The sequence below is a fragment of the Mastigoproctus giganteus genome, chromosome 7 (assembly GCF_048544385.1).
Source record: "Mastigoproctus giganteus isolate SK-2022 chromosome 7, ASM4854438v1, whole genome shotgun sequence".
Lineage (NCBI taxonomy): Eukaryota > Metazoa > Arthropoda > Arachnida > Uropygi > Thelyphonidae > Mastigoproctus > Mastigoproctus giganteus.
Genome location: NC_143581.1, coordinates 193,433,858 through 193,450,045, shown reverse-complemented (window position 1 = coordinate 193,450,045; position 16,188 = coordinate 193,433,858). Strand labels below are relative to the sequence as shown.

At 37.3% G+C, this 16,188-nt stretch overlaps 1 protein-coding gene across 2 annotated transcripts in view; it reads left to right on the top strand.

The window, feature by feature from the left end:
• Positions 1–16,188, top strand: part of Sec31 (COPII coat complex component secretory 31) — a 267,687-nt gene that overhangs the window by 65,204 nt on the left and 186,295 nt on the right. For both annotated transcript variants that reach the window (XM_090378035.1, XM_090378034.1), the window contains exon 4: positions 15,585–15,783. In XM_090378035.1, the coding sequence (XP_090234161.1) occupies positions 15,585–15,783 (199 nt within the window). The remainder of the gene's footprint in view (positions 1–15,584; positions 15,784–16,188) is intronic.

Genomic DNA, 16,188 nt, shown 5'->3' with positions numbered 1-16,188 from the left:
TTTTAAAAATTTTTCTTTTTATTATTATTTTATTCTCCCCCCCCCCTTTTTTTTTTTTTTTTTTTGGCTGGCCATAGGCTTCCCTGCGCCATGTGGCCATTACTAATACTAAAGAACTGGACAAACATTTGGCGTGAATGGATGGGTGAAATGGGGAAGTGTTTTTTTTTTTTTTTTCCCCTCTTCTTCCCTGTTACTGCATTAGCTTGCTTTCTTGCATTATATGCCTCTACTAGTGCTAATGCTAATTCTATTAGTTCTGAAATTATTGATGTGGATTTATTAGTTAATCAAGTTAAGAATACATGCTAATGTTACCAGAACTTTATTTAGGTTATTATAAGCTAGAACACATTGGGATCATGGGTAAGATTCTAAGACATTGCAGGATGGCTGCAGAACAGGAGGCAGAGAGTTAAAATTAATGGTTAATCTTTAGATAGGTCTAACATTAAAAGTATGTGATATAGTTGTAAGAAAGGAAAAACTGACTCGAGTAAATAATATGAAGGTCTTTGAGATAACAGAAGAGGAGAAAAAGCAATATGTACTGGAACTTAAAAACAAGTTTGAGCTTCTGCGAACCTTTCAGGACCAAGATATCGACGAGGAATACACAACTTTCTGAAAGTGATAAAAGCCCATGAAACCTATAGGTAAAAAGAAATCCAAAGAAGGAAAAATTAATCAAGAAACATTCTTCATGATGAACTGAAGACTACAGATGAACAGCAAGATAAACTTGCTGTTCATTTGTCTTGAACTGACAAGTACAAAATTGAGTATACTGAGTTATGCAAAGCCATTAGAAAGAGACTCAGAGAGGATATAAGAAGATTTAACACAAGAAAAGTAGAACAAGCATTAAGGGAAAACAAAGGACTTAAATACAGAAAGACAAATGGTAGTGAATCTGAAGAATAGTGATGGTGTACTTATAAATAATAGAGAAGGCATAATTCAAATAGCAAAAGACTACTATAAAGTATTATATAAGGAGCAAGGGAATGATGCCAGCAGTGGGGAAGATGGATCGCAAATTAGCAACACTTAAGATGTACCCGATATCCTTCCTGATGAGGTACAACATGCATTGAAGAAAATGAAGAATCAAATAGCTCCAGGTAAAGATGAAGTTACTGTAGATTGGTTAAAATTGGGAGGAAGAGACATGACACAAATTGGCAAGACTCTTCACAAAATACATTAGGAAAGGTGTGACACCTAAGGAGTGGAATAATGCAATCATAATTTTGCTGCATAAGAAAGGAGATAAATCAGAAATTGGAAATTATAGATCAGTTAACTTGTCCCACATCTACAAGTTGTTCACAAGGGTCATTACTAACAGATTAGAAAATACTTGACGAGAATCAACCAAAAGAGCAGGTTGGCTTTAGGACAGGATTCTCACCTATGGATCACCCTCACGTAAGATCACAGCTAATGGAGAAAGCAAATGAATAAAAAACACCATTATGTCTGGCATTTGTGGATTATGAAAAGGCATTCGACTCCATACAGCATAAGGCAATGTTTCAGGCATTGGAAAGACAAGGCATAGATACCTCCACATATTAGGATTTTGAAGAAAATATATGAGAATGCTACCTCCTTTATTAGACTAGACAAAGACAGTAGGAAATTAAAATTGTGAAAGGAATTTGACAAGGAGACATATCTCCAAAGTTGTTTATGGAGAGTACCTAAACCATTTATGATTTGCAGATGACATTGTGATCATAAGCTATGATCCCAAAGAATTAGTGGAAAATCTTAATCAGTTATGCAGAGTTAGTAAGGATTTTGGACCAAAGATGAATGTGGTTAAAACAAAAGTAATTATGAACAAGTATTCCACAAGAAGGGATATAATCATTGAAGGAGTGGAAGTTGAAAAGGTGGATTCATGTACTTATCTTGGACAGGTCATTAGCTATGATAATGATAAATGGCTGGAAGTCAAGAGAAGAATAAATTTTGGATGGATAGCATTCAGGAAATATAGTCACATATTGAGGTTCAATATCCCAATTTGTCCGAAATGTAAAATAACGAACCAATGTATATTCCCTGCCATGACTTATGGAAGTGAAACTTGGGTACTCACCAAAAGAATGGGAGAGAAGCTGAAAACTACACAGCAAAGAATGAAATGAATTATATTAGGAATCAGACTGTTGGATAAGAAGAGAAACACATGGATTAGGCAGCAAACTCAAGTAAAGGACATTTTTATCAAAACTAAAGAACTGAAGTGGACTTTGGCAGGACACACACAGGTTGAAGACATGATGATAAATGGACTAAGAAAATAACAGAATGGTACCCAAGAAGAGCTAAAGGAAACCTGGAAGACAACAATGGAGATGGACGGATGAAATTCAAGAGTTTGTGGGCAGTAAATGGATGGTCATTGCACAAAACAGAAGGAACTGGAAAAGTTGCTGGAGGGGACTTCATCCTGCAGTGGATTGAAAATGGCTGATGGTGATGAATATTCGAAGTGGGATTTCCCCAAGGATCAGTTCTGGGACTGCTATTGTTTTTGATTTTCATAAATGACATTGATGAAGAGGTAGAGGGCATGATGTCATATGTAGATTTTGTGAAGACTGGAAGAGTGTTTAATGATCAGTGCCATTCGGCACTCCTGCAGGACAACTTCATCTGACTTTAATGAAACTCAAATTCAAGTGATAGTTAAATTCAAATTATGAGGATTGAGAAATCTGAAAACATTTATTTATTTATGTTTTAATGCAGCAAGATGTACTTGGGGGAAAAGCAACCCCAAAATAACTCACCCACTTGATGGAGGTAAATTTAAAACAGTAGAGGAAGAAGGGGATTTCGGGATTATGATAAAGGCAGGAACCGAGTTCTCCTAGCCGTGCACACAAGCAGCAAAGAAAGCCCGTGTTGTTCTATAGATGATATATCGAACATTTGTTTGTTGAAGTAGGGAGATTGTAATCCTACTGTATAATGCTGTTGTAAGCCTGCATTTGGAATATTATTCAGGTATTGAGACTGCATCTAAAAAAAAGATGTGCTTCTTCAAAGGGCTAAATATGGATGAAATCCAAAAGAGTGCACATGTGAGCACTTCAAATATATGTGCTGCAGAGCTTGGCAAATGGGGTTCCATCGAGATCTATAAGGCTCTGAGTGAGGATAGTAAAATGAATGAAAGTAAAATTTTCTCTGAGAAGTGATTTCAGAACTAAGGGCCATAAATTCAAATTATGAGGATTGAGATTTGGAATGGACAAAATTGTTGCGAGTGTTTTCCTTTTAGCCAGCAAGTTGATAATTACTGGAATAGGTTCTCTGTGGTTGATAGTTGAGGTTTAAGAACTTATGGGGAATTCATATATCAGCTGGCTAATTACCTGTGTCAGGAAGGAAACACGGGGTTGTTTTTCTTTTTTATTATTATTATTAATTTCCAGTTATTCTCTTGTCATTTATTTTTTGATAGTGCAGCAAAAGCTTGTGGTTTCCTTGCATTATATGGTAATGCTAATATTTATGATAAAACCCCTAAACTATGGTAGGAATAGAATTTATTCTGATATTAATGAATCGTAATGTTTCAATAGTGGTTGTAGAATCTTTTTCGAAGCTGCCTTAGAGGAATAATATGCAAACTTTAAAACACTGCAATATAGTACAGTAGACTATCGAAATAATGGCACCCGAAATAATGGAACATTCGAGCTAACGGCACATTGAGATCAGATGTTTATGTGCAGCACAATGTCTTGCAGTGCTGAAAAAAGAAAACAGCAAGTCATGTGATTACTATATTTCTTTACGTCCGCCATTTTGAAAGTGAATTCTGTAACAGTATTACAGATCGGATTATACTGCTGTTTTTAATTTATTTTAAATTAAAGACCCCTCACTATGGCTCCTAAAGTTAATAAACCTCATATAGAGAAGAAAAGAACAGAATTAAATCTTAGTGATAAACTTTGTATGGATTTTAGGAAAGCTTTTGATACTGTTGCACGTGGAAGACTATTGTACAAGTTGGGGCAGTATGGTATTAAGGGCAAATTTCTGCTATGGATAAAGGAATGGTTGAGTGGGAGAAGACAGAGTGGTAAACAATGGACACTGCTCTTTGTGGACTAATGTTATTATTGGTGTCCCCCCAGGGGTCTGTGTTTGGCCCATTGTTGTTTTGAGTATTAATCAATGATATTGATGAAGGTATATCAGTCTTAATGTTCAAGTATGCAGACAATACAAAGGTTGGTAGTTTGCTGATGACAGGAAGGACAGTAGACTACTGCAACAGGATCTGGAAAAGTTGAGCAGATGGGCTGAGAGGTGTAACTGAAGTTTAACATTAACAAATGCAAAGTGATGCATATGGGTAGCAGTAACCCCAGAGTAATATAACAATTGTGCAGTACTACACTTAGGGTAGTGGAGAATGAAAAAGATCTGGGGGTAATCGTGTAGTCAGATATGAAGTTTTCTGAGCAGTGCAGACAGGCTGCAAGAGTAGCTCATGGGGTCTTGTCAATGATATATAGGAATTTTGCTAGCAGGAAGTGATTATCCCCTTGTATAAAGCAGTAGTCGGGCCATAACCTTGAGTACTGCATTCTGGAGTACTTTTTTTTTTTTTTTTTTTTATGAAAACCCTAAACACGAAAGGCATCAAAACCTATAGTACTCAGTACCGTGCATGGGTTGAAGGAGAAGTATGGGGGGGGAGGGGGATGTCGGAAACGTTGCTCTAGAGACTAAACATGGGTTTCACCACTTCAAGCCTCCTGCTGGAACAAGTACAGAGAAGGACAACGGGATTAGTGGCGGGAACAAAGGGTTGATCTTACCAAGAAAGGCTTAAGTTCTTCAAATTACAGTGTCTGGAGACTAGGCACCTGCAAGGTGATCTGATTGAGGTGTATAAGGCTTTGAATAGTTGGTTTGAGCAAGTGCAATGCTGATGGAATTCTTCCTCTTTCTCAGATTCTGCACCTCAGGGGACATATTCAAAATGAGGAAAGACGGTTATAGAATAGATGTGCGGGAATTTGCCTTTAACCAGTGGGTGGTTGATTGCTGGAACAAACTTCTGTGTTTGTGGAAGTTGACAGCTTAAATGAATTCAAGGTTGAACTAGACTAATTGTTGGAGTGAATGGATGGATGATTTTTTTTTTTTTTTTTGCTGATGCTATATAAGCTTGCTTTCTTGCATCATATGCCTCTACTAATGCTAATCTGAACTATTACATTAGGGTCATCCAGAAAGTTAGTATGCCCGTGTGTGTTCTCTGGTCGATTTGCCTGTTATACTGGATGAAAAAAACCCCATTCTGGGGGAAAAACATTGCTATCTACGCCTGAGACCCACTAATTCAGCCATGGAGTGAAAAAAGCCCATAAAAGTTCCTCTCGTCATTGACTGGATTCAAACCCGGGCTTTTCTTCCCGGTGTGGGGAGGATGGTGACAATACCTCTGTGCTATCTACGCAGACTAAACTTGATATAATAAAGAAAATAGAACGGGGCATAAACAGAAGTGTTTGTATTAATGGCAGAATATAATATTGGTTGTGAGCATGTTTGTTTTTTGTGTGCAGTTAATAAAATTGCATTCTTAATCTCTCTATTTGTTATTTAGCCTCATTATTTCTACATTAAATATATTAAAACTAAAACTTTCTAGACTGTGGAAAATCGAAATAATGGCACCTTGAATTCCTTAAGGTGCCATTATTTTGAAAGTCTACTGTATGTACAGTCAGTCCTCGTATAGCACGATAGTTGTGTTCCTATAAACCCTCGTGCAATGCAAAATTGTGCAATATAAACAACAGGCCCTATGGGAAAAATAGGGTTAGGTGCCGACCACCCAAGACTGAACACACATTTGTAACCAAAACATTACCAAACAATAAATAATAAATAAGACTGTTACGTAATAAAATATTGCTAATGCTTTTGCTTCTATCGTAAGCAAACTTGTTTTTTGTTTGATTTTCTTTCGAAACAGATGACAGCTGTTCCATCTCTTCCAATTCTTTGTGTCTTAATCGAATGGATTTTAATTACACTGAGTTGTTCCTGCTATGAAAGTTTTTATTTTCTCTGCATTCTTTGTAATTCTCAGCGTTGCCTCATTTAGGCCTGTAGCACGTGCAATATCACATTGTCTTTCATTTCGCTCAAAGCGTTTTACAATTTCATATTTTTTCTCTATCGACAGAGGCGTACTGGCCATAAGCCTTACCGGGGAAACCCCGGTGGCCGGTGTGATTTTGGCCACAAACCATAGTATGAGACCACTATAAATTTTCCCATGTAAGAAATTTTGACCCAGTAAGCCTCTGTTTATCGATATTGCTTTTCTTTTTCTCTCTGAATCTGCAGTGTCTTCACCAGGACGCTTCCTTTTCACACCTTTTAACTAAGTATTTTACTAATTTTTAGGGAATAAAGCACAATTACAAAACGAGGAGGCATGCTTGATACACATAAACAACGCTGCGTGCTTGTAGCAACTGATAAGCAACACCGTAAAGGCAGAGATACACTATTAACACCTCACATTTTTCTAAAGCACATTTCTAGCGGTTACTACCATAAAACAATAAAAACAATTTCTGGTTGCGTTTCTGCTAAATTGGTAGTAAAGTCGATCTAATTGCATTTGCGATTATACCGATAGCTGGAATTTTGTTGGTTTTTACGTTATTATGGTGAAATGTGTTTTCCCTTCACTGATATAAAAAAACAAATACATTTTCAGAATCTTCTCTTCATTCTTATCGTGTTGCGTTCAACTGCCATTTCTTGTAAACACAAGGCGAATCGTGCACAAGCGAATTCGGTTCGTGTTATATAAGATATTGTTCCCCTATTTATAAATCGTGTATGATCAAATTAGTGTAGTGTAAACACTTGTTATACGAGGACTGACTGTAGTTTCTGGAAAATGCAGGCATTGTTCTTTTCAGTAATATGCCACTAGTTTGGTAATTGTGAGAATAATTTTTTTTAGCAACACTGTGTAGTGATTTTTATTTAAGTTTTCTTTGCCTTAGTTGTACTTTGATAAGACAAAGGTTAATGCTGATTTCAATCCTTATAAAAGGAATTCACAGTAATTGCAGCAATAAAATATCAAGAACATCTTTAAAAATGCCCTCAACATTTTAATTTTTTTAGCCTTTGTAAAAGGAAATGAGAACCCATATCAGAAAATATATGCATATGGTGCAGTCCTCAGCTTTAGTTTATGTGAAGAGAGTGTACACCAGGGACGTATATTCGGGGTGTGCTAGGTGTGCAGTGCACACCCATGGAATTGCAATGTCACTGATATATATTTTTTTTCTGTTAAAGACTTCCCTAATTGTTTGCTGGCTTTGCATGATTCCTAAAATTAAAACCAATATACAGTGTTTCACGAAGAGAAGTTTCGGTGTGCAAACATCGTATCACATTCGTGTTAATAGCCCGGATGTGCAATCACAAATACAGACACCTTTGAGCCCTCTAAACAGCGTACAGGTGGCACAGCAGGTCAAATTCTTACTCTTCCAATGGTTTAAAACCATCCAGAAGGCATGGCAGGGTGTGCTCTGAGACAGCAGCACCCAGAAGTAGTTAGTAGTTGATTGGCTATTGTGTGAAGCAATCCAGTTCAACGTTGTCACTTGTCATGAGTTGCTGTTTTTGTTTTCTGAGTTTCGTCTGTTTTGCATAAGTGTGAACCGACATGTTTATGACAGATTTAGACAAGTTTTTAATATACATTTATATTTATATTTTTTTTGGATATAATTTATTTTTTTTTGCCCATATTTACAATGGGAAACAGTGTTGACGACATACTGAATGTCCCGTTTTCTGCCAGAGCTTTTGCTGTTTGTATGAACATAGTCAAAGAAGGTAAGTGTCGTCCTCTTCCGAATTTACTATGCAAGGACAAAGATGCAAAAACTGAGTATGTGAGACATTTCTCTGTTTCACAATACGATACAGTACAATGGTTAACTGGATGTGAAGTGCGGACAAGACTTTTGTTGGTCTTGTTTATTATTCTCCAAAGAGAAAGGTGTTTGGAATATTCCGATCTTAATAATTTAGCTGCAGCAGCGGAAAAACGAGCGCTCCCAACCACATGTTCAGTCATTTTTAAATCTTAAGATGTTTGGAAAACAAAGAATTGACACTCATTGACAGTCAAAGAAAATTTGAAATTAGCCAACATATTGAACAAGTAAAGAAAAATAGAGACATTTTAAAAAGATTAATTGATGCTGTATGTTATTTGGCTAAGCAAGAGCTTCCTTTCAGAGGTCATGATGAGTCTGAAGATTCAGCTGATCAAGGGAATTATATAGAAAATAGAATTTTTCAATGTGCTCCATGAGTATGATTCTCTTTTAGACAGTCATTTAAAGGCATCGACTGTATTTCAAGGAACTTTTTCCACACTACAAAATGAAATCATTAAAGCTACAGTGGTGGACAAAAAAACTGCATCCCTTATGAATTTTGCAAATGATGTGTTTTGCAAATGATGTGTTTTGCATTTGTTAGATGGGATATATATCTCTATGAATAAATCCAATAAAAAGACTCCACCTGATATACCTAATTGCCATATTTATCTTCCCAAAGAGAAATGCGCAATTAATGGAAATATGAGAAATCATGCAAATGGCAGTTGTGACAACCAAACATACATTTTATTGCATTTACGTGTACAAATTGAAATGACAAGTTAATGTAAGAGTATTATGTACTGTAAATCAGCAAAATAAGTCCTCAATATTTTGTTGTTCCTCCTCGAACTGCAATTACAGCCTTGCAACGATCTGGCATAGAGTTAATAGACTTCTAGATATACAGTTGCCCAATTTCAAGGTACAACACTCTGACAATCCTCTCCTGCAGCTGAATCTTACTTGTTGGCTTCGTCTGAGCAATTTTAGACAACATTATATACCAGAAAAAATTTTCAATAGGGCTCAAATCTGATTTGTTGCAAGGCCAGTCCTGTAATGCCAGCATTTCTTAGGTATGACTGCACCTTAAGGGAGAAAAATGAGGGAAAACATTGGTGTGTGTTTTAAGTCTTGTGAAACAAGAAGACAAACTCATCATTAAATCTAAATAGCATAAAACTTACCCATTTTGCTGTGTGGCAAGGTGCCGAGTCCTGTTTAAAAATGCAGTTTTGGACGTCTGTGTGGTGATCCCTAATAATGGGTTTCAGCACTTCTCCAAGATAGCAATGTTGGTTTCTGCATTCACCATTCCATTAATAAACTTAATTTGCCCCACCCCTTTGCTTGTTGTGCATCCACAGACCATCTGGTGGGCGGGGAACTTTACAGTCGGTGTTATGCAGTCAGGATGGTGTACCTCCGATTTTCGTCCTCCTACATATCGGTTCCCATCCAAGTCATGCAGGTTGAATTTTGATTTGTCAGAACAGATGACGGTGTCCCATTGCTCTTTTGTCCATGAAACATGCGTTTTAGCCCAAGGAAGTTGCTTCTTCCTCATTTGTTGTGTCAACAAAGACTTCTTCTTGGGCCAATAGGCATGCAGTCCACATTCCGAAAGCTGTCTTTGGATAGTTTGTGTGCACTTGTTTCAACACCAGAGGCCATCTTAAAGTCCAGATTTACATCAGGAGCACCAGCATGTTTATGACATTTTTTATTAAAGGCATAGCCATTTCAAATGTCGATCTTGGGAAGGCGTAGTCACCCTCTTATGGCCTGATCCAGATCTTCTCTTCAAATCACCGGTTTCATACTTTAATTTCAGCACCCGAGATACTTTTGACTGGTGGCAGCCTATTTTATCAGTGATAGCACGCATAGAAAGGCTTTCCTGGGACAGAGCAACAGATAAACATATGAAGGAAGATTGTTCCAGAAAACGGTAGTTGAATGAATAAACGAAGAAGATGAAAAGTTGGTTCTGTGAGTTTGAAGTTCGACAGTAAATGGATGTTGGCTGGTCGTGGCATGTGTTCGGACTGTTTTGAAAGAGAGCAGGAATTATAGAAGCTATTTCAGAAGAACAGTGCCCATTGGAAGTTTCTGTAGAAAAGGCATGCAGCAGAAACAATACATCTATGAGACAGCGAGTGGAAGAGACTCTGTTAGACAGGAGTCATTAATTAACTTAACTGCCCTCTTCTGAGTGGAATCTAGAAGCCTGAGAGAGGTTTTGAGGGCACCGCCCCAGATGTGGAAACAATACTATATGGTAGGGCGGATTTCCTATTTGTACAGAGAGAACAGCTCTTTGGAAGAAAAGTAATGCCGATAGCGAAAGAGAAAACCACGTTTTTTAGATGCAGAGGAAGCAATATTTGTAATGTGCTTGTGCCAAAACAGATTAGAAGTCAAGGTAATCCCCAAAATAGATATATCATTTTGCCTAGAAATCAGAGTGTCGCCAAAGATAAGCATCGGAGCTTTGCGAGATATAAGACAAGAGTGAGTTTTAGAAGGATTGAAATCAACTAAGTTGTCTTTGTCCCACTGGAGAATTATCTGGAGATCGGCATTTAAGGAATTGGTAGCGGATATTCGAGAAGTTCAAGCTGATTAATCAGGGCAAGGTTTCTCAAAATGGAAAGTGGCATGCAATGTGCTATCATCGGCAAAAGTATGGATAGGATTTCTAGTCAATGGAAGAAGGTCATTAATATACAAGATGAGCGGGGGAGAGAACTGAACCTTGGAGGACACCAGCATTAGTGGAGAAGTTAGCAGACAGAGAGTCATCTACCATCACCCTCATTGAGTGATCAAAGAGAAAACTGGATAACTAATTACAAAAAACAGTTGGCAAACCATAAGATGGAAGCTTGTTTAGAAGACCTTTATGCCAAACACGATCGAAAGCCTTTGAGATATCAAGGGCAACTGCTTGTGTTTCACCGAACTTTTCCATTGAATTTGTCCATAAATGGGTAGCATAAGCCTGAATATCACCAGTGGATCGACACTGAAGGAATCCATACTGGTGATTGTTGATCAGACAGGTTTCTAGGTAGTTTAAGAGTTGGCGGTTAATTGATTTCTCCATTACTTTAGAAAAAGTAGAAGTAATTGTAATGGGATGATAATTGGATGGGAGGGATTTGTCATTCTTTTTAGGAACTGGCTGAATATGAGCAAATTTCCAAGCAGAAGGAAAAACACCTTTGGAATAAGAAAGTGAAAAAAGGCGGCAAAGAATAGGAGCAAGTTCAGGAGCACAAGTTTTGAGAACAAGTGTAGAAATACTATCAGGACCTGGCGCTTTCTTAGGATCGAGATTCATCAAAATCCTTTTGACAGAAAACCACAGGAGGCATTGAATGGAGCGTGTTAGGAATGGTGGGAGGTGTTCGGACTGTTTTGAAAGAGAGAACTGAGATTGATACAGGAGTTGGAAGAAAAATGGGATACTAGCAGGTGAGCTTTATCCTTGGGTGAAGTGACAACAGAACTATCTGGTTTTGACAGAGGTGGGAGCAGAGATGGGCAAAAGTTGCGGCCAATAGCTTTGGCAAGAGACCAGAATGCTCGGCTACCATTAGGGTAAGAAGTAAGTTTACTACTGCTTTAAAATTGTGACTGCTTTAAAATTGTTACGAGCTTTGGTGTAGGCAGAAAATGAAACTGAAGAATTGGAAACAAGCCAATTACAATATGCAACATTCTTCTCTTGAACAGCCTTAGCACATTTATTGGAAAACCATGGTTTAGATAAAGGATGAGATTTTAAAGTAGAGTGTGGAATAAAGAATGCCATTCCTACAAGAATAATTTCACTGACATGATCTGAGCAAACGTTGACATCAGAAGTTTTGAAACAGTAATCAACCAAGGAAAAGAAGAAAAGAAATCTCGCAGGTCATCCCATTTTGCATTCTTGTAATGCCAAACAACACAAGGTTGGGAATAGCCATGAGATAAAGGCTCCATTGGAGAAGAGACTCACCCAGTTGTGATTTGAGGTGCCTAATGGACCACTCACTTCGACTGTGTACTTAGAAGGGTTGTTTGTGAGAAAGAGATCAAGCTTGTAGGCTATATATTTAGAATTGTCCAGTATTCTTGTAGGTAAATGAACAATCTGTGAAAGGTCATTAGTAACTGCAAAAGCCTCAGCATCTTGACCAGCTGTGTCGGTGTGACTAGAAATTGGAAGCCAGCTGGAGTTGTGAACATTAAAATCACCAAGGAAAGTTGGACTGGAGAAAGTCAAATTGCAAAGAGAGGAAGTCAGAGCTCAAAGTGATTAGTGTAGTTAGGAGAACGGTAAAGACAACAGATGAATTTGACACAATGAGGTAGAGAGATTTTAAGCGAGAGAAGATCGAAAAGAAGAGATTCCAGATTACCAAGTCTCTGACAGAATATCGGAACGGACATAAGCACACTTTGTCACCAGTACAAATACCACCTTTGAGGTGAAAGGAATCATACAGTGAATAATTTGGGCAACTGAGATGAGCAGTAGTTGAATTGACCGATAACTGAGATTCTGTCAGAAAAAGTACATGGGGTTTGGCAGACTGCAAGTGGAAATGGACATCGTTGAGATTAGAATTGAGACCACGTATATTTGTGAAATGAACTAGGAAGAGTTTGAGAGGTTTAAATCTTTTCGCAGATAAGTTACTCTATTAGTTTGACTTCTACAGTCGAGAATTCTTTTTTGGCTGTGAAGGGAATACATACATGTTATAGAGGAACACAGATGCAGGAAAGGTTATGTGACCTAAGTTTACTTGCCATTGAAAAGACATTGAAAAGAATTATCTTCATTCAAATAATGTGCTAATGCAATTCCTAGGGCAAAACAGTAGATTGGAAATGGTGTATAAATAAGTAAAATGAGTTTTTTAAGCCTTTCTTTGATTCAATCTGGAAAAGTAATATTTTCCAAATTGATTACTTTTTCAGATTTCTATGCATATTATATGGTTGTAGTTAAAAGTCATAAAGAAATACAGATAATTCATGCCTCACTCTAGTATTTGCCAGTGATATTCTAATCTTGTCACCACAAAGCATACGGTGCCTCAATAGCCAGGTGGGCAGGAGCAGCAGTGCATAGCACACGCTTCTTGATTAGACCGGGGTTCGAGCCTGTGACCACCAAATACGGAGGATGCGGAAAGGTCAGGGAATGACCACCGCATATCCTCGGAGCAATATGGCCTTAGTTGCTAATGCTCCTAAAAAAACCAAATAACAACCACAAAGCATAAACCCTCTGTGCTTTTCACATAAACGGCGTTCATGACACATAGCTATTGATTATTTAACAAGAACCTTAATATTGTCTATAATTATGGACTGTATAGTTAAAATTTATATTAGTTAGTAAATTAAAGTGTTTGCATTGGAACAATTAAGAAGAATGCTGCTGTTCTATGCACTCTTAACTTTCAGACGTCGAAAGAAATGTAAAAAAAATTAACACTTGAAATTTGTAGCATGGGTTGCCCCCCCAATAAAAGCACACCCAACCTGAATGGGCATGTGGCACCACTGGTATACACAGTATATAGTTGGAACTTTAGGATAAGCTAAGATAGTGTATTAAACTTAACTAAGGTGCCCGATTTGTCAAAGATATTATGTTAGTCTGGCACGTGTTTATTTTATGCATCAAAGTTGATTGCTGTTCGTAAAGCAGACTGTTTTGCACACAACAATCAGCTTTACAAATTTCAGTCTGCTTTACATAATTTCAAGTTGCTAAAACATGAAATTAAGTATTTGCTGTATATTAAAACTGAGTAGATTGCATGTCTCTTTCCATTGGATATGTGTTAGAACAGTTCAATATATACTGTATACTAAAACCGCGTAGATTGCATGTCCCATTCCATTGGATAGAATGTGTTAGAACAGTTCAATATACACTGGTGTTCAAAAAATGTGCATCACCCCTTAAAATTGTAATTGTCGTTCGAATAACATAAGTATATGGCAATATTTCTATCAGATTGACACACGTAGGTGATGTAATACTGCATCAGCTATTACTTTCAGCTATATTAGCACACTCTGTAAGAGTTGCAATCATTCCTTGCTTGTGTCAGGATGGTGAGTTACGTGCAGTTGATGCCACGAAGAAAGAGTGCTATTGTTGCTTTACATGAGGAAGTATGTTCTTCCCGTCATATTGCTTATAGTGTGTCTTGTAATCAGTGAACCGTGAGTAGATTTCTTTCCAAACTCAAGAATGCTGGTTCTGCTGATAGGAAAAAAGGAACCGGATGCAAACAAGTCTCTACGCCAAAACAGGACTGCATTTTGAAGTGCCTATGCCTTAAAAACTGTAAAGCTTCTTCGTCTGAGCCGAAAAGAAAATGGGAAGAACATACAGGAGTGGTAGCAAATTCAGTAACAGTCAGAAGACGCCTCTTCAAAAATGGACTTGTAGTTCGTCGTCCCAAGAAGTCCCTCACATAAAAAATGAAAAATACCTGATTAATTTGGTGTAAGGAGCATGTTAAATGGTCCCCCGAGCAGTGGAAGTCAGTTATTTTCTCAGATGAGAAGAAATTCAACCTGCATGGGTCTGATGGGAAACAAATGATTTGCCGTAGATGTGGTGGAGAATACCATCCAGACTGTATAGTGTCTACAGCGAAATTCCCTACCAGCCAAATGATATGGGGGTGCATTTCGTATTGCGGAGTAGGTCACCTGCAGTTTATAAAAGGTTCCGTGAATGCCAATAATACAGCCAAAAACCTGGCTATATTGGAAGGCAAATTGCTGCCAACCATTAGAGACCATTTCAACCTGCCAAGTAAGTGCATCTTTCAGGACGACTCTGCTCCATGTCATCGGGCGAAAAGTGTAAGTAGGCACTTCTGTAGTTACTTAACTTCATTTCTGCATTAGAGGTTCCACAGTAATGTGTTTACATTTGTTACAGGTGAAAAAATGGTTAGAAGAATGGTCCATTACAACTGTTAGCTGGCCAGGAAACAGCCCGGGCCTGAATCCTATAGAGAACTGTTGGCATGCATCATGTGGAATCTGCAGTTGCCAGAAATAAACCAAAGACCCTTCGTAAACTTTAGGAAGCCATAATTCATGTTTTTGGAACCACGATTTTCTTCAGAAATTGATCTTGTCAATGCCTCGACAGTGGGCTGCTGTCATCAGGACCAGAGGTGGTCCAACTAAATATTAGTTTGCACCTGGTGAACTTTTAATTTTGTTTTCCATTTAAAATGATAAACTGAAGCAAATTGAGGGCTTCTGATAACATTTCAGCCATAATTGTCGTGTTTACCAAAACTGTTGTATAAAGGTTGCAAATGCTCATTTTGGAATATTTTGAGAGCACCTGTCAAGTATTACTTAGCTTTGCCTTAACTATTAATAAATATCTTTTGTTTATATTCCTGTTTGTGATGCTAGTCATTAATGTAACATACCATCTCGAAAAAGGGTTTAGAAATGTGAAATTCCTAGGTAATGCACTTTCTTTGAACAGCAGTGTATATCAGTTTTTTCTTTAAATTTAATGAACATTATTTATTATTATTTTTTTAATTATAGATTTCATAAAGTAGCCTGGGGTTGCCATGGAATGTCAAGTGGAGATCAAACTAGTGGTATAATTGTAGGAGGAGCAGATGGTGGTAACATGCTAGTCTATGATCCCAGTAAACTGCTTGCAGGAGGAGATAATGCATTACTACACCATAAAACTAAACATAGTGGTCCTATTCATTCTCTTGATTTTAACCAATTTCAGGTGCTTATAACTGCCTTTTTATAATTTTTTAGAATTTCTCTCATTTTGGTAATTTTTTTGATAAATTTTGATAGCAGTTCAATTTAAATGATTTAAAATTATAAACTTCATTTAGGTGTTGCTAAAAATATTTTTCCTGTTGGAAACATTTTAAACACTAGATTTTGAACCAAGTATGGCAGCAATCATTTGGCTGTATATGTAATTTAGTAATGTTTTGCTTATTGTCCTTAATTTAAGCTAAAAACTGATGTATATTCATTAAAAAAACCTTTATATTTCTAATGAAATATAAAATTAATTTAGGCAGCATTTTATGCAAATAACGACATGAGCTCCAGCACAATTTCCACACCATAAATTTTCAATCTTTGACATTTATTACAAACTGGTTTTGTTTTTCCC